Here is a 19,578-nt window from a genome sequence, read left to right as displayed (position 1 = left end):
CAGCAGGAAAAAGAAACCTTGCAGAGAAATTTAGACAATATTTTTCTAGGCATTTAAACTAGAAGGTGGGGGTGGTGTATGTACGAAGGACAATTATAGAGATCACCCCCGGCAAAAGAAAAGATGTGATAGTAGTAAAGGCTGCAACATAAGCAATATCAGCAACTCATTTCTTAGTATTGCAACGGAAAGTGAAACGACACAAAAATCCATACAAAAAAGGAGATTATCGCTGAAAAATAGCTGGAAAGCGATGACCACAAATGCTCGCAGTCTAAGCAACAAAGTTCATGATCTGCAAGCCCTGATATTAGAGGCAGATCTAGATATTGTTGCTATCACAGAGACATGGTTCAGTGAATCACATGGATGGGATGCAAACATACCGGGATATAATCTTTTTAGGAAGGACAGAGATGGTCATAAAGGTGGAGGAGTAGCTCTCTATGTAAAGATCAATATCCATGCGACCGAAATGCAAGGGACCTGGGGAGAGGAAGAAGCGATATGGATTGCTCTGAAAAGAGAAGATGGAACTTCTATCTACGTGGGTGTAGTCTACAGCAAATTGATAAGGATCTGATTGTGGATATCCAAAAGTTTGGAAGGAAAGAGGAGGTTCTGCTGTTGGGAGATTTCAACCTGCCGGATGCGGACTGGAATGTTCCGTCTGCGGAATCGGAAAGAAGTAGTGAGATTGTGGATGCCTTTCAAGAGGCTCTGCTCAGACAAATGGTGACGGAACCCACAAGGGAAAAAGCGATATTGGATCTGGTCCTCACAAATGGAGAGAGTATCTCTAATGTTCGAGTGGGTGCTCACCTGGGTAGTAGCGATCATCAAACGGTTTGGTTTGATATAACGGCTAAAGTGGAGAGCGGCCGCACGATACTTAAAGTCCTAGATTTCAAACGTACGGACTTTAATGCAATGGGAAAGTACCTGAAGAAAGAGCTGTTAGGATGGGAGGACATAAGAGAAGTGGAAAGACAGTGGTCTAAGCTGAAAGGAGCGATAAAAATGGCTACGGACCTTTATGTGAAGAAAATCAATAAAAACAAGAGAAAAAGGAAGCCGATATGGTTCTCCAACCTAGTGGCTGAGAAAATAAAGGCGAAAGAGTTGGCGTTCATGAAATATAAAAAAACCCAAGAAGAGGAGAGCAGAAAGGACTACAGGGTGAAACTGAAAGAAGCAAAGAGAGAGATACGTTTGGCGAAGGCACAGGCGGAAGAACAAATGGCTAAAAATGTAAAAAAGGGAGATAAAAATTTTTTCAGATATATTAGTGAAAGGAGGAAGATAAAAAATGGAATTGCTAGGCTAAAAGATGCTGGGAACAAATATGTGGAGAGTGATGAGGAGAAAGCAAATGTGCTAAACAAATACTTCTGTTCTGTGTTCACAGAAGAAAATCCTGGAGAAGGACCGAGATTGTCTGGCAAAGTTACACGAGAAAATGGAGTAGATTCTGCGCCGTTCACGGAGGAGGGTGTTTATGAGCAACTTGAAAAACTGAAGGTGGACAAAGCGATGGGACCAGACGGGATCCATCCCAGGATACTAAGGGAGCTCAGAGAGGTTCTGGCGAGTCCTATTAAAGACTTGTTCAACAAATCTCTGGAGACAGGAGTGATTCCTGGGGATTGGAGGAGAGCGGATGTGGTCCCTATTCATAAAAGTGGTCACAGGGATGAAGCAGGAAACTACAGGCCGGTGAGCCTCACTTCAGTTGTTGGAAAAATAATGGAAGTGTTGCTGAAAGAAAGGATAGTGTATTTCCTTGAATCTAATGGGTTATAGGATCCGAGGCAACATGGCTTTACAAAAGGTAAATCGTGCCAAACGAACCTGATTGAATTTTTTGATTGGGTAACCAGAGAGCTGGATCGAGGACATATGCTAGATGTAATTTACTTGGATTTCAGCAAAGCCTTTGATACAGTTCCTCATAGGAGGCTGTTGAACAAACTTGAAGGGCTGAAGTTAGGACCCAAAGTGGTGAACTGGGTCAGAAACTGGCTGTCGGACAGACGCCAGAGGGTGGTGATTAATGGAAGTCGCTCGAAGGAAGGAAAGGTGACTAGTGGAGTCCCTCAGGGTTCGGTGCTGGGGCCAATCCTGTTCAATATGTATGTAAGTGACATTGCTGAAGGGTTAGAAGGAAAAGTGTGCCTTTTTGCAGATGATACCAAGATTTGTAACAGAGTAGACACTGAAGAGGGAGTGGAGAATATGAAAAAGGATCTGCAAAAGTTAGAGGAATGGTCTAATGCCTGGCAACTAAAATTCAATGCAAAGAAATGCAGAGTAATGCATTTGGGGATTAATAATAGGAAGGAACCGTATATGCTGGGAGGAGAGAAGCTGATATGCACGGACGGGGAGAGGGACCTTGGGGTGATAGTGTCCGAAGATCTAAAGGCGAAAAAACAGTGTGACAAAGCAGTGGCTGCTGCCAGAAGGATTCTGGGCTGTATAAAGAGAGGCGTAGTCAGTAGAAGGAAGAAGGTGTTGATGCCCCTGTACAGGTCATTGGTGAGGCCCCACTTGGAGTATTGTGTTCAGTTTTGGAGACCGTATCTGGCGAAAGACGTAAGAAGACTTGAGGCGGTCCAGAGGAGGGCGACGAAAATGATAGGAGGCTTGCGCCAGAAGACGTATGAGGAGAGACTGGAAGCCCTGAATACGTATACCCTAGAGGAAAGGAGAGACAGGGGAGATATGATTCAGACGTTCAAATACTTAAAGGGTATTAATGTAGAACAAAATCTTTTCCAGAGAAAGGAAAATGGTAAAACCAGAGGACATAATTTGAGGTTGAGGGGTGGTAGATTCAGGGGCAATGTTAGGAAATTCTATTTTACGGAGAGGGTGGTGGATGCCTGGAATGCGCTCCCGAGAGAGGTGGTGGAGAGTAAAACTGTGACTGAGTTCAAAGAAGCGTGGGATGAACACAGAAGATTTAGAATCAGAAAATAATATTAAATATTGAACTAAGGCCAGTTACTGGGCAGACTTGCACGGTCTGTGTCTGTGTATGGCCGTTTGGTGGAGGATGGGCAGGGGAGGGCTTCAATGGCTGGGAGGGTGTAGATGGGCTTGAGTAAGTCTTAACAGAGATTTCGGCAGTTGGAACCCAAGCATAGTACCGGGTAAAGCTTTGGATTCTTGCCCAGAAATAGCTAAGAAGAAAAAAAAAAAAATTTTTTTTTAAATTGAATCAGGTTGGGCAGACTGGATGGGCTATTCGGGTATTTATCTGCCGTCATCTACTATGTTACTATGTAAAGGAGAATAGCAGGATCCTGGATCCACCAAGTCAAAAGCGTTGGTGATATCAAATTGTAACAAAAGCCCCCAATCCTCTACTAAACAACTGATAGTTATCATCCAGTAGAGAAGCTGATGCCGTCTCTCTGCTAAAAAGAGGATGTGAGCAATATATCATGTACTAAATAATTAAGTAAGTGGTGATAGATCAGGGGTGCCAAATATGTCGATCGCAATCGACTGGTAGATCGGGAAGGCAATGCTAGTCGATCGGAGAGCCCATCCCGGGCTCCGTGATAGACTCGTGTTGCCGTCCTGATCTACCGGGACAATCAGCCTTCCTCTCCTCGATGCCCCCCACTGCCGCCCCAAGCTCTCCCTGCAGAAGCGTTGGACCGACCAGCATTCTGCTCCCTGATGTCAATTCTGACGTCAGAGAGGAAGTTCTGGGCCAGCCAATCGCTGCCTGTATGGCCTGGAACTTCCTCTCCAATGTCAAAATTGACGTCGGGGAACGGAATGCTGGTAAGTCTGACGCTTCTGCAGGGAGAGCTTGGGGCGGCGGTGGCTTGGGGGCCTGTTCCCCAATGGCGGCAGCAAACCTAGTGGCTTGGAGGAGGGCAGGGAGAAAGAAAGAAAGGGGGCAGGGAGACAAAGAAAGAAGGGAATCAGAAAGAAAGGGGGAACAGGGAGAAAGAAAGAAAAATTGGGGGAGAGAATGAGGCCTGGAGGAGAGGAAGCATACAGGAGGCTGAAAGAAGGAAAGAAATATTGGATGCACAGTCAGAAGAAGAAAGTGCAACCAGAGACTCATGAAATCACCAGAAAACAAAGGTAGGAAAAATGATTTTATTTTCAATTTAGTGATCAAAATGTGTCCATTTTGAGTATTTATATCTGCTGTCTATATTTTGCACTATGGCTCCCTTTTACTAAACTGCAATAGCGGTTGTTAGCACAGGGAGCCTATGAGCATTGTGAGCAGCGCTGAGCATTCAGCGCAGCTCCCTGAGCTTAAAAACTGCTATTGTGGTTTAGTAAAAAGGGAGGGGGTATATTTGTCTATTTTTGTATGGTTGTTACTGAGGTGACATTGTATAGAGTCATCTGCCTTGACCTCTTTGAAAAAACCCCGGAATATAAATGATAATTAACATTTTCTGTGCATACAGTGTGCTTTGTGTTTTTGTAAAATTTTATTGTTGGTAGATCATTTTGACTTGGTCATTTTAAAAGTAGCTTGTAAGCCCAAAAAGTGTGGGCACCCCTGATTCAACTTTTAGTATAGCCATGTTGCCTCGGATCCTGTAACCCATTAGATTCAAGGAAGTACACTATCCTTTCTTTCAGCAACACTTCCATTATTTTTCCAACAACCAAAGTGAGGCTCACCGGCCTGTAGTTTCCTGCTTCATCCCTGTGACCACTTTTGTGAATAGGGACCACATCCATTCTTCTCCACTCCCCAGGAACCACTCACGTCTCCAGAGATTTGTTGAACAAGTCTTTAATAGGACCCGCCAGAACCTCTCTGAGTTCCCTCAGTATCCTGGGATGGATCCCATCTGGTCCCATCGCTTTGTTCACCTTCTGTGAATGGTGCAGAATCTACTCCATTTTCTTGTGTAACTTTGCCGGAAAATCTCCAGGATTTTCTTCTGTGAACACAGAACAGAAGTATTTGTTTAGCACATTTGCTTTTTCCTCATCACTCTCCACATATCGGTTCTCAGCATCTTTTAGTTTACCAATTCCATTTTTCATCTTCCTCCTTTCACTAATATATCTGAAAAAATTTTTGTCTCCCTTTTTTACATTTTTAGCCATTTGTTCTTCCGCCAGACGTATCTCTCTCTTTGCTTCTTTCAGTTTCACCCTTTAGTCTTTTTTGCACTCCTCTTCTTGTTTTTTATATTTCAGAAATGCCAACTCTTTTGCCTTTATTTTCTCCACAACTAGTTTGGAGAGCCATATCGGTTTCCTTTTTCTCTTGTTTTTATTTATTTTCTCCACATAAAGGTCCATAGCCATTTTTATCGCTCCTTTCAGCTTAGACCATGGTTTTTCCACTTCTCTTATGTCCTCCCATCCTATTTTATTAAAGTCCGTACGTTTGAAATCTAGGACTTTAAGTATTGTGCGGCCGTTCTCCATGTTTTCAATGTCCCTCGTATTTTCCCCTCTGCACTGCCCATCCCCCCATGCTGTCATATGTTCCTACACATTTTGAAACGAGGTCCCCCCCTCATATGAGAGAGGACTCATGGGCTTAGCACGGCATGCCTTCCTCACTTTGGGCCTATATGAATTGGTGATGCCAAGACGGTTTGCAGCTAGAGTCAGGCGGTTCTCCCATCCTATCCTATCCTTCCATCCTCCCCTTCCTTTATCTGGGCATTCCTGAAGTGCTAAGGTGTGAAACAAGCATAACATGGTCTCTGCTAAGGCAGCTCTATTAGTTTACCTGTTAAAGAAAGGAACATGTTTAAAACGATGATGTTAATGTAAGTTATTGCGATATCAGAAACCATTACAATTGCATAACATCACATCACATTGTAATATAGCACATGGGGCAGATTATTGTAAAAATGTTCAAAGACTACGTATCGTACAAAATATTGCCGTGTGTTTAATTTTTAGTTATGACATTTTATTGAAGGAATCAAATAAATATACAATAATATAATACAAAGAGATATTCATTACAAGTAGATTCAAAATTGTGATATTTCCATACATATTTCTATCATCCCTCCAAAATATATTTCCATTTGACCTATTCCATCCTGCCCCTCCCCCCCCCCCCGTTCTCTCCCCCTCCCCCGGATGGAAGGTGACACAAATTGTCAGGTATTGGGATCCAATGAATGTTTCCAAAGCTTCAATGCAAATCATTAAGAATCATACTTCGTGCTCTAGAGGAAAGATTTTGAATATAGGGGTCCCATATTTTCAGCACCATACCCTCAAGTGACCCTCTTGTGTAATTCCTAATTTGAAGAAATTAAAACAGAAATTTTAGACACTGCTCAGGTTTTGAAATACTGTATGTCTTGAAGAGTAGTATGTTCTAATGTTATGTCTGTTCTATGTATGTATGTTGTAAATCGCTTAGATTTCCGGTATATAAGAAATTTTTAAATAGTATCGGGGCTTGAGGTGTAGTAAGTACATTGGAAGAAGGAAGGCTGAACTATGTCTTCATGCAGCCTTTAACTGATCAGAGTCTGCATGAGGTGATGTCTTCCCACATCTTTATAGAGGGATTATGCACCACCTCTAAATAAATATGCAACAAGATCGCAGAAATTTAACTCAGATCACATAAATGGACCTGTGAAGGCAGAATGACTAACGTATCATGTTAACTTTTAGATGCCGGAGCATCCTATGTTTCTCATACAAGGGACAAGACTAAAGGAAGGTAAGACTATTATTGAGTTGCTCAACTAAATATTTCAGACATAGGTGCTCCATGAGTGTAAGCAGACATGGGACTCAGTGACAGCCTATGAGAACAGAGATTGATTTATTTAACCCATCCTCCCAAAAGAGCCCAGAATGGGTTACAAAAGTACACTCATAGTAAAGATAGGACAAAATTAGTGAAGGGCACTTTTGGCAGACATAGCTTAGAACAGGAGTGGTCAACTCCGGTTCTCGAGGGCTAGAATCCAGTCGGGTTTTCAGGATTTCCCCAATGAATATACATGAGATCTATTTGCATACACTGCTCTCAATGCATATTCATTGGGGAAGTCCTGAAAACCTGACTGGATTCCGGCCCTTGAGGACCGGAGTTGCCCACCCCTGGCTTAGAAGAAATTGTAGCATTCGTAGAAGATATTACATGGAGGGTTTGGTCCAAAATTCAGCTGATGAAATACCTTGAGCAACACTCTTTACTTCACGATTCTCAATCTGGCTTTAGAACTTATTATAGTACAGAAACAGTGATAGCTACAATGTTAGATCATCCAAATAAGGGGTGTCAAAGTCCCTCTTCGAGGGCCGTAATCTAGTCGGGTTTTCAGGATTTCCCCAATGAATATGCATGAGATCTGTTTGCATGCACTGCTTTCAATGCATATTCATTGGGGAAATCCTAAAAACCCGACTGAATTGCGGCCCTCAAGGAGGGACTTTGACACCCCTGGTCTAAATGGTCTATTGAGCAAGGGTAGCAGTGCATTGGTTCTTCAGTTTGATCTGAGTAGTGCCATTAACTTGGTGGATCACACCAAGTTACTGGCCTGCCTGGATGCTCTAGGGTTGCAAGGTAATGTTCTCTCGTGGTTCAAAGGATTCCTTGGATCGAGACTCTATCAGGTTAAAGCTAACAACCAGCTTTCTGTAGCTTGGAAAAACCCTTGTGGGGTCCCTCAGGGTTCCCCACTTTCTCCCACATTATTTAATGTATATTTATCTTCTCTGGGGTCTCATTTGAACAAATTGGGTTCTAGACTGTTTAGCTATGCTGATGACATTATGATCATCATTCCTTGTAACACAGCCCTATCCTAAATTACTCAGATAATTGAGTCTATATTGAAATTGATGGAATCATGGATGCAAGAATTTAAATTCAAATTAAATCATGATAAGACCAAATTTTTTGTTAAATCTCCACATAGAATTCTACATGAACCATCAATTACTATAGACACAACACTCTATACGATCAATCCAACGATTAAAATATTGGGGGTTGTTATAGATCAACACATGATCATGAAAAAGCAAGTAGATGCTATGGTATAAAAGGGTTACTATACACTGTGGAAATTGCGCACTATAAAATCATATTTTGAGTTTTCGGCCTTTAAACTTTTAGTTCAGTCGTTACATCTGTGTCTTCTCGATTATTGTAACATTGTCTTATTTGACAAGTACCAAGAAAGAGATGGCTAGGCTTATACTAATTCAGAATACGGGGATTAAATTGATTTATGGTCTAAAGAAATACGATCATGTGACTCCCTTCTACCTTGAGTTGCATTGACTTCCAGTGGAGGCATGCATTTTGTTTAAGTTGGGTTGCTTTTGTTACAAAGTTGCGTACGGTATTGCTCTAATTATATGACCGATAGATTCCTCTTAACATCCCATAAACATAGGAGAGAATCACATGTTTTGTTCAATTTTCCATCTGTTCAGGGATGTAAAAGCAAGAAATCCTTGGAACATACTCTAGCATTTCAGGCTGTTTTGTATGATATGGAATTTAGGCCATTGTTGCGTAGTGCTAAAGCTTTAGTAAGCGAGTACATGATTGGTGATTGGCAGTTAAGGTCCCGTGAGTAGCTTCGGTCATCAAGGAGCTTGTGAGTAGCGTCGGTCATTAAGGAGCTCGTGAGTAGCATCAGTCATCAAGCAGCTCGTGAAGCACCAGTCATCAAAGAGCTCGTGAGTAGCGTCGGTCATTAAGGAGCTGGATTAGTTGACTTTTCCTCCAGGAAATTGTCCAAACCTTTCTTAAAGCCAGCTACGCTATCCACTCTTACCACAACCTCTGGTTTTAAAATTATTTCCCTGGAACTCCATCGAGTGTCCCCTAGTCTTTATAATTTTTGACTGAGTGTAAAATCGATCCACTTGTACCCGTTCTATTCTACTAAGGATTTTGTAGATTTCAATCATATCTCCCCTCAGTCACCTCTTTTCCAAGCTGGTTGCTTAGTTGCTCTTCTTTGAACCTTTTCTAGTGCCGCTATATCTTTCTTGCTATATCTTTCTTTATTAAGAAAGGGATGGTTAACAAGACTAAGAATGTTATAATGGCTCTGTATCGCTCCATGGTGTGACCTCACCTGGAGTATTGCATTCATTTCTTGCGATAAGGAGACCAGAAATGAATGCAATACTCCAGGTGAGGTCACACCATGGAGCGATACAGAGCCATTATAACATTCTTAGTCTTGTTAACCATCCCTTTCTTAATAATTCCTAGCATCTTCTTTGCTTTTTTGGCCGCTGTCACACCTTGGGCAGAAGGTTTCATCGTATTGTGTACAATGGCACCCAGATCCTTTTCTTGGGCGCTCACCCCTAAGGTGGACGCTAGCATCTGGTAACTGATTTGGGTTATTCTTACCAATGTGCATCACTTTGCATTTGTCCACATTAAATTTCATCTGCCACTTGGATGTCCAGTCTTCCAATTTCCTAAGGTCTGCCTGAAACTTTTCACAATCCATATGCGTTTTAACAACTTTGAACAGTTAAGTGTCATCTTCAAATTTAATCACTTCACTCGTTTCAATTTTCAGATCATTTATAAATAATTTACATAGCACCGGTCCCAGTACAGATCCCTGTGGCACACCACTATTTACTCTCCTCCATTGAGAAAAATGGTCATTAACCTACCCTTTGTTTTCTGTCTGATAACCAATTTTTAACCCACAATTGAGGGCTCCTTTTACGAAGCTGCGTTAAGGCATTAACGCGTGGAATAGCACGCGCTACATTGCTGCGCATGCTAGATGCTAATGCCAGCATTGAGCTGGTGTTAGTTCTAGCCACGTAGCGCGCAATATAGAAACATAGAAATAGATGGCAGATAAGGGCCACGGCCCATCTAGTCTGCCCACCCCAATGACCCTCCCCTACCTTTCTCTGTGAATAGATCCCACGTGTCTATCCCATTTGGCCTTAAAATCAGGCACGCTGCTGGCCTCAATGACCTGAAGTGGAAGATTATTCCAGCGATCAACCACCCTTTCAGTGAAAAAGAATTTCCTGGTGTCACCACCCCTGATTTTCCACAGATGCCCCCTTGTTGCCGTGGGATCCTTGAAAAAGAAGATATCTTCTTCCACCTCAATGCGGCCCTTGAACGTCTCGATCATGTCTCCCCTCTCTCTGCGTTCCTCGAGTGAGTAAAGCTGCAACTTATACAGCCGTTCCTCGTACGGGAGATCCTTGAGTCCCGAGACCATCCGGGTGGCCATTCTGTGGACCGACTCCAGTCTCAGCACATCCTTACGGTAATGCGGCCTCCAGAATTGCACACAGTATTCCAGGTGGGGCCTCATCATGGATCTATACAATGGCATAATGACTTCAGGCTTACGGCTGACGAAACTCCTGCGTATGCAACCTATGATTTGCCTTGCCTTGGATGAAGCTTGCTCCACTTGATTGGCAGTCTTCATGTTCTCACTGACGATCACCCCTAAGTCTCGTTCTGCTTCAGTTCTTGTTAGGATCTCACCATTAAGGGTGTAAGTCTTGCATGGATTTTGGCTGCCCAGGTGCATGACTTTGCATTTTTTGGCATTGAAGCTGAGTTGCCAGGACCTAGACCAGCGCTCCAGTAGGAGTAGGTCATGCATCATGTTGTCGGGCATTGAATTTATGTCTGTTGTGCTTTTGCCCACTACATTGCTTAGTTTGGCGTCATCGGCGAATAATGTTATTTTGTCTCGCAGCCCTTCTGCCAAGTCTCTTATAAAGATGTTGAATAGGATTGGGCCCAGGACCGAGCCCTGCAGCACTCCACTGATCACCTCCGTCATTTCGGAGGGGGTGCCGTTCACCACTACCCTCTGAAGCCTACCTCCAAGCCAGTTCCCAACCCATTTCGTCAATGTGTCGCCCAATCCTATAGAACTCATCTTGCTCAGCAACCTGCGGTGTGGTACGCTATCGAATGCTTTACTGAAGTCCAGGTATACGATGTTCAGGGACTCCCCAACATCCAGCTTCCTCGTCACCCAGTCAAAGAAGCTGATCAGGTTGGATTGGCAGGATCTTCCCTTAATAAATCCATGTTGACGGGGATCCCGTAGATTCTCCTCATTCAGGATCATATCCAATTGGCGTCTGATTAAAGTTTCCATTAGTTTGCACACTGTTGATATGAGACTCACCGGTCTGTAGTTTGCTGTCTCCATCTTGGAGCCTTTCTTGTGGAGTGGAATGAAGTTAGCCATCTTCCAGTCCAACGGGATGTTACCCGTACTAAGGGAGAGATTGAAGAGCGCGGATAGCGGTTCCGCCAAGACATCACACAATTCTCTGAGCACCCTGGGGTGTAGGTTGTCAGGCCCCATTGCCTTGTTAACCTTAAGCTTTGACAGCTCACAGTAGATACCGCTGGGTGTAGACTCGAAATTACTAAACGGGTCAACTGCGTCAACCCTTGTCTGTAGCTGAGGGCCGAGTCCTAGCGCCTCGCGGGTGAAGACTGAGCAGAAGTATTCATTTAACAGTTGGGCTTTTTCCGAGTCCGTTTCTACATAGTCTCCGTCTGGTTTCCTAAGACGTACTATCCCGCCTGAGTTCTTATTTCTGTCACTGATATACCTGAAGAAGGATTTATCTCCTTTCTGGATGTTCTTCGCTAGAGACTCCTCCATGCGGAATTTGGCCTCCCTAACTGCTGTTTTGACAGCTTTTGACTTGGCCAGATAGACTTCCCTAGAGTCCTGTTTCCCTGATTGTTTGTAAGAGATGAATGCTTTTTTCTTCTCCTTGATGAGGTCCAAAATCTCCGCAGAGAACCACCATGGCTTATTGTTCCTTCGCCATTTACTTACTGATTTAACATAGCAGTTTGTTGCTTCTTGTATGGTGGCTTTCAAAGTCGACCACATTTCTTCCACGTTATCGGTTTCTGCTTGGCTTTGTAGCGCCTGGTGAACGAAGTCTCCCATTTCTTTAAAGTTTGTGTCCTTGAATTTGAGGACCTTGGTCAGTGTGGTAGTTTTAGTGAAACCTTTCCTGAGATTGAACCATACCATGTTGTGGTCACTGGAGGCCAATGTGTCGCCCACCGAGACCTCAGTGACACTTTCTCCATTGGTAAGTATCAGGTCCAGTATTGCCTGATCCCTTGTTGGTTTCAACACCATTTGCCTAAGTCTTGCTCCCTTCATAGAGTTTAATAGCCTCCTGCTGCTGCCGGAAGCAGAGGAAAGCGTGTCCCATTCCACATCAGGCATGTTGAAGTCACCTAACAATACTGTGTCCCCACGCAAGATGATATTCTCTATATCTCCGATTAATTCCATATCTAGGTCATCCTGTTGTCTTGGGGGTCTGTATATTATGCCAAGATACAGGCATTTGTCCTTCCCTCTGTCCAAATTTACCCAAAGGGATTCCCCAGTGTAGTGGACATCTGTGATTCTGGTGACCTTAATGTCATCTTTAGTATATAATGCTACACCTCCTCCCATTTTGCGCGCTAAAAATGCTAGCACACCTTAGTAAAAGGAGCCCTGAATATTGCCTCCTATGCCATGACTCTAATTTTCTCAGGAGCCTCTCATGAGGAACTTTATCAAAAGCTTTCTAAAAATCTAGATACACTACATCAAGTGGCTCACCTTTATCCACATGTTTATTCACACCTTCAAAGAAGTCAAGCAAATTGGTGAGGCAAGACCTTCCTCAGCTGAACCCAAGCTGACTCTGTCTCATTAAATCATGTTTGTCTACATGTCCCACTATTTTATTTTTTATAATTGATTTCACTATTTTGCCCCCACTGTCAGGCTTTTTGATCTTTAATTCACCGGATCTTCCCTGGAACCCTTTTTAAAAATCGGCATAACATTGGCAACCCTCCAATTTTCAGGTACTACAGACGATTTTAGCGACAGGTTGCAGATCACTAACAGCAGATCAGCAATTTAATGTTTGAGTTCTTTCTGTACCCTGGAATGTATACCATCTGGTCCAGGTGATTTATCTCTCTTTAACTTGTCAGTTTGGCTTAGTATGTCTTCTAGGTTCACTAATATTTCTTTCAATTCCTCTGCCTCATCACCCTTGAAAACCATTTCCGGTTCAGGTAAATCTCTTATATCTTCTTCCGTAAAGACCGAAGCCAAGATTCATTCAGTCTCTCCGCTATGGCCTTATCCTCCCAGAAGGAGCTGTTGTGTGCTCCCATTCCAGTGGTCTTAGCCTTCCCATAAGTTGGTTTAGAGAAAGGCTTTGCAGTGGCTTCCCTCAAGGTACAGTGACAGGCCTCTCATGCCTCAGTGCTGACAGTGGTTCAGTTTGGCTTACAGCTCATCCAGATGTGACTAAATTTCTCCGGGGGGGTTTCTGCTTGAGGCCTATGTCAGGCTTTTCCTATGTGGAATCTTAATGTGCTGAAGGGGCTAGCTGAAGCTTCGTTTGAGTCTCTTATGGAAGCGTCCCTTCTGGACCTTACGGTCAAGATAGTGTTCCTCGTGGCGATTGTCTCAGCAAGGCGTATTTTTGAGCTGCGGGCTTTCTCTTGTAGAGAGTCCTTTCTCTGATCATGGAGGCAGGGGTATCCCTCCGTAAAGTTCCTTCCTTTCTTCTGAAAATGGTTTCAAATTTCCATGTCAACCAGGCAATTTGTCTGTCTGCTTTTTGGGGTCGGAGAAGAAGGCTAGGATATTGTAGAAACTGGATGTGTGAAGAGTCTTACTTTGTTACTTAGATAGAACCAATGAATTCTGTCTTTCTGACCATCTGTTTGTCCTGACTAATCAATCCAGGCATGGTCGGCCTGCCTCCAAGGCCTCTATTGCCAGATGGATTTGCATGGCCATTTCATCGACTTATATCGCCTGTGAAAAGTAACCACCAGTTTGTCTCAAGACTCACTCAGCCAGGAGTGTCGCAGCCTCGTGGGCGGAGTCTCAAGCAGTTCATCCGGTTGAAATTTGTAGGGCAGCTACTTGGTCTTCCTTTCATACCTTCATGAGATTGTAGATGTGGCGGCTCGATCTGATGCCACCTTTGGAGCCTCGGTATTGCGGGCAGGCTCTTCTCTCCCTTTCGCTAAACTGCTAAATCACTAGACGTTGCCATTGCTTTAGTACAGTGTTCTTCAACCTTTAGACACCTATGGACCGGCAAAAATAAAATAATTATTTTGTGGACTGGCACCGGTCCGCAGACCGGCAGTTAAAGAACACTGGGCTAAGTTGTACCCATCTCCACCCCAAGACCACGCCCCCATAATAGTACCAATTGTAACACCATTTTTTCCATTCATTTTTCATATACACTGTACACACACACACACAATATAATCGTATTAACAACACATAATGGTTAACCACACAATTAAAATACACAAAGCACACTGTATGCTTTTCAACATTCATTCCTACCAGAAAACAGATAACCCCATGCAAATGCGGGACCAAAAACTAAAATTACAGTACTAATATTCACAAACAAACCCTAAGATGCAAGACTCTGCAAGCAGTACAAGCCCAGAGGAAAAGAAACAAATGCATTTCTTCCTGAACAGACAAATCAATCACTAAATTAAAAAAAACAGACAAATCAATCACTAAATAAAATCCTGAACAGACAAATCAATCACTAAATAAAAAAAATAAAAGCATTCCCCCTACTGTTGTTGTCTCTCTCCCTCCATGCTGTGCCTTGCCTTCTGGTCTGCCCCCCCCTCCCCCCGTTGTTATCTTTGGGTCGGCTCCCTGAGTGCTGCAGTGCACAAAGTTGTGGGCAGCGCGCATCCCACGCCTCATCTGGAAGCCTTCCCTCTGATGTTGCAACGTCAGAGAGGCTTCCGGTTCAGGCATAGGATGCGTGTAGGAGTCTTTTCCCTCAGCTTTGTGCACTGCAGCACACAGGGAGCCGACCCGAAGAAGCCGCGTTGATCGCACTGTGGACCGGCGGCTGAAGAACACTGTCTTTTGCCCGATGGACGTGCTGGCTCTGTGAACCGGCAGAAAATTTCTGTGGACCAGCACCGGTCCACGGACTGGCGGTTGAAGAACACTGCTTTAGTACATCACATGTCATACAGACTCCAGAGTGGATGTAACAGAATGGAAGATTAGGTTCTTACCTTTGGTAATCTTCTTTCTGTTAATCCACAAAAGAGTCTGTATGGCCCACCCTCTGTCTACTCTGTTTCTATATTGCCTATATTTTCTGCCTCTAATGTTTCTCCTTTCAGGCGTGAGTATCTTCCGACCAGCAGACAGGCCCTGAAGGGACTAATCCTATATAAGTGAGAACATATCTTGGCCTTTGGCCGTTTCATGTTTGTGCTTGTTACGCACAGCAGGTTGGTTCTTATTGCTTCTAAGTTTGTGCATGTTTTTTTTTTTCCTATTTATTAATTAGAAACATAGAAACATGATGGCAGATAAAGGCCAAATGGCCCATCTAGTATGCCTATCCGCAGTAACCATTTTCTACTGTTATGTCTGCAGGGAAATTCCTTGTATCCCCTTCTTCTGTGTATGCTTTGTTCCTAGTGGCATAGCAAGGGTGAGAGGCGCCCAAGGCGGTGGCACCCCTCCGCCGCCCTCTTCTCCACCCCCCACCTCCATCTGCTCCTTCCCCGCCTCTTCCTGCCACGTGCCCCTCTTCCTCTGCACCTCTTTAACATTCCTTTTGCGAGCAGCAACCTCAACCTCTGATGTCATTTCCTAGGTGTGGGTCCAGGAAGTGAAGTTGCTGCTCACACTGTGAACGTTAAGAGGTATGTTAGAAGGGAAGGGGCGCATGCGGTAGTGGGAAGGTGGGGAATAAGTGGGGGGCAGAGAGGAGGATGGGGCAGGGAAGGAGTGGGGGGGCAAAGTGGAGGACAGGGCGGGGAAGGAGTGGGGGCAGATTGGAAGATGGGGGCAGAGAGGACAGGGCGGGGAAGGAGTGGGTGGCAGAGTGGAAGATGGGGGCGGGGAAGGAGTGGAGGACAGGGGCGGGGAAGGAGTGGGGGCAGAGTGGAAGATGGGGGTGGGGAAGGAGTGGGGGGCGGAGTGGAGGAAGGGGGCGGGGAAGGAGTGGAGGGCGGAGTGGAGGATGGGGGTGGGGAAGGAGTGGGAGCAGAGAGGAGGACGGGGGTGGGGAATGAGTAGAGGGCGGAGTAGAGGACAGGGGAGGAGAAGGAGTGGAGGGCGGAGTAGAGGACAGGGGCGGGGAAGGAGTGGGGGCAGAGTGGAGGATGGGGCCAGAGAAGGAGTGGGGGCAGAGTGGAGGATGGGGGCAGGGAAGGAATGGGGGGGCAGAGAGGAGGGCGGGGAAGGAGTGGGGGGCAGAGTAGAGGACAGGGGTGGGGAAGGAGTGGAGGCAGAGAGGAGGACGGGGCGAGGAAGGAGTGGGGGCAGAGAGGAGGATGGGGGCGGGGAAGGAGTGGAGGGTGGAGTAGAGGACAGGGGCGGGAAAGGAGTGGGGGTGAAGAGGAGGACGGGGCAGGGTCCCCAACAAGTCAGCGCCCGGGAAGGACCACCCCCCCTTACTACACCACTGTTTGTTCCAGTGATTGTTTGGGGTCTAAACTGAAGGGGGCAGTGTTCCTCTGCTATTGTGGGAGGAGGCGAAAGCAATGAATGTGGTCTTCTGCAAGTTCTGGTTCGCAGGTACAGATTGAAAACCTGTCGTACAGATTAATAGAAAGAAGATTACCAAAGATAAGAACCTAATCTTCCATTTGACCACCAACTAAATGCAATTGACACTCAAATGCGTATATATGCTAATATTCTAAACATTTATGTGCATAAATGTTGCTACGTACTTTATAAAATTTCCACCTCCCACTTGTCAGTATCACTTTGTTATATTTTACAGAAACACAACCGACTATCTGCTTAACCCCTACGATGACGACGACGACGATGACCTCAGTAAAAAAAAAAAATAATTTAAAAAAATAATAAAAAAGAGAAAAAAAGAGAGAAAAACCCCCAAATCAAAGCCATATGAAGAACATTCGACACACCTCTCATCCCCTCTCCCTCACCAGGAGACTCACGCCATTCCATCTCACCAGCAACACAATGCAAAACATGTATGTGAAAGAGGTAAGTTGTATGTTTAGCTATTACCATGTTTCTTGTTACTATGCACAAGGCCAACTCCTCTATCACTCTCCCCCCCAGACTAGGGCTGAGTACATCCAAGACAAGGATCACAAAATTAACTTTGAGTTTTCAACCAAACCACTTTCCCCAGCCCACTCTACCAAACCCCCAATTCCCGGAAACCCCCTGTACCTTCAAAAGAACAAATGGCAGGAGGGAAGCTCACTTCCTCCTGCCTTCAAGGCCGCGTGCAGCAAATAGTGGTGCTTCCCCCTCCCAATGCATCTTAGAATACAGTGGGAGGGGCTGAAGACCCTGATTGACTCAAAATCGGCTCCTGTAGGCAGGAGGGAGTGAGCTTCCCTCCTGCCGTTTGCTCTTCGGAAGGTATGGGGGATTGGGGATGTGGGAGGGGGACCCAGGAATGTTGGGTGAATGTGGGGGGGGGGGGCGTAGATGTCAGGGCATGTCAGGGGAAGTCCAGGATGTCGGGATGATGTGGGGGATGTCAGGGGGAGGGGTGTAGGGCGCTGCAGCTCAGCTGATCCTGGCTCATCAGCTGAGGAATCCCCGAAACTGGCTCAGCTGATTGGGATTCCTTCTGCCATGATCAGCTGATGGGAAGCCTTTGGGGTTGGGGTTTTTTTTTGGGGGGGGGTCACTCTTTGGGTGGTGGGAGGGGGTTGTGACCACCTTCAGATGTGGTCTTGTCAGTTTTGGTATCTTTGTGGAACTTAGGCACAACTCAAACAGGTCTAACTGCCGGCATCTAAATTCCCTCTAGGAAAGCTTTGATAATGGCTGCAGTATGTCCAGGTTGAAGCCTGCCCAATTCCTGCCCATAACACACCTCCCAACACGACCCTTTGATCTCTGGACTCACTGCAGCTTAGAAGTGCTGCAGTTTTGATGTCCAAGTGCCGACTTAGGTTGAATTTTGGACGTTTTAAAGTTTTGATTATGATCCCCATAGCGTATAAATGTTAACATGAATTGCATCCTTAATGCTCAGTTCCACAGCTGCCAAGTTGTCCAGTTCCAGGCTGGAGACTTTTTGACCAGTTCTGGTTTTGAACTTACATCCCAAATCAGTGTGGGATTTGGGGTGCCAGATCCTGCTCATTGAAATCCATGCTGCAAGTCGCATAATGCATCAGGATAAGGGTGGTCTGAAATCCAAATATGGCCCAACTGTGGCCTTAATCCACCCAGGCACTCTCAGTCGCAAAAGCCTGATCCTTGCAGTAATTGTTATGTCGAAAAATCCAAATCACCCGCTAGATCAGACATGGGCAACTCCGGTCCTCGAAGGCCAGAATCCAATTGGGTTTTCAGGATTTCCTCAATGAATATGCTTTGAAAGCAGTGCATGCAAATAGATCTCATGCATATTCATTGGGGCAATCCTGAAAACCCGATTAGATTCTGATCCTCGAGGACTGGAGTTGCCCACGTCTGCGCCAGAGAGTTGAGACAGATACTAACTATTCTCTTTGGATCAGAAATTGACTCGATGGGGCCCTTTTTTCTTACTCAATCATAAACTGTTCCAAGAGGTGACCCTCTAAACCTTGTCTTCTTAGGATCAAGAATAGCTGGGACACCTGCAAAGGCTGGGAGGATGAAAATATGTGACTAACCGAACATGAGCAAGCCAGCAACAAGACACCTTCTCCTACATATAGCTGACATTTACCACATATTAAAAGCAGAGAGAGACATTACAGGGACAGTGTCAAAAGCACATTTGAAAGAATAATACTGGGTCACCCAGTGCAAAAGCAACACAGTCCAAGCAATAAAGGTTTCACTGAATGATCCATCTTGTCAGATTCATTGAGTCCAAAAGATTTGCAGATACCGTATTTTCTCGCATATAACGCGCGCGTTATACATGGTTTTTACGTACCGCGCATACCCTCGCACGTTATACGCGTGAGCGCGTTGTACAAAATTTTTTTACATAGTTCCCCCCCCCGATGCCCGATTCACCCCCCACAGGACCGCTCGCACCCCCACCCCGAAGGACCGCTCGCACGCACCCCCACCCCGAAGGACCGCTCGCACGCACTCCCACCTGCACCCGCACCCCCACAGCCTCCCGACCCCCCCCCATCATGTAGAAGCTCCTACCGGTGTCCTGCTGCTTCCTCTTGGCGGTCCCGACACCCGACACGATCAGGGCAAGAGGGAGCTCAAGCCCTCTTGCCCCCCCGACTCCCTGACATGATCGGGGCAAAAGGGAGCTCAAGCCCTCTTGCCCCGCCGACTCCCCAACTCACCGACAATATCGGGCCAGGAGGGAGCCCAAGTCCTCCTGGCCCTGGCGACCCCCCCCCCGCTAGTTGTTCGGGCCAGGAGGGAGCCCAAACCCTCCTGGCCACGGCGACCCCCTACCCCACCCCGCACTACATTACGGGCAGGAGGGATCCCAGGCCCTCCTGCCCTCGACGCAAACCCCCCTCCCCCCAACGACCGCCCCCCGAAGAACCTCCGACCGCCCCCCCCAGCCGACCCGCGACCCCCC

The 19,578-nt window shown here is 45.6% G+C and overlaps 1 protein-coding gene across 2 annotated transcripts in view; it reads left to right on the top strand.

Annotated features, from left to right (window-relative positions):
• Positions 1-18,870, top strand: part of LOC117356608 (mucin-5AC-like) — a 111,869-nt gene extending 92,999 nt beyond the window's left edge. For both annotated transcript variants that reach the window (XM_033936065.1, XM_033936072.1), the window contains exons 6-8: positions 6,652-6,700; positions 16,819-17,051; positions 18,635-18,870. In XM_033936065.1, the coding sequence (XP_033791956.1) occupies positions 6,652-6,694 (43 nt within the window). In that variant the 3' untranslated portion in view covers positions 6,695-6,700; positions 16,819-17,051; positions 18,635-18,870. The remainder of the gene's footprint in view (positions 1-6,651; positions 6,701-16,818; positions 17,052-18,634) is intronic.
• The last annotated feature ends 708 nt before the right edge of the window (positions 18,871-19,578 follow it).

This window comes from Geotrypetes seraphini, chromosome 1 (assembly GCF_902459505.1).
Source record: "Geotrypetes seraphini chromosome 1, aGeoSer1.1, whole genome shotgun sequence".
Lineage (NCBI taxonomy): Eukaryota > Metazoa > Chordata > Amphibia > Gymnophiona > Dermophiidae > Geotrypetes > Geotrypetes seraphini.
Note: the sequence above shows the minus strand (reverse complement) of the source record. Positions and strands in the feature narration are given on the sequence as shown.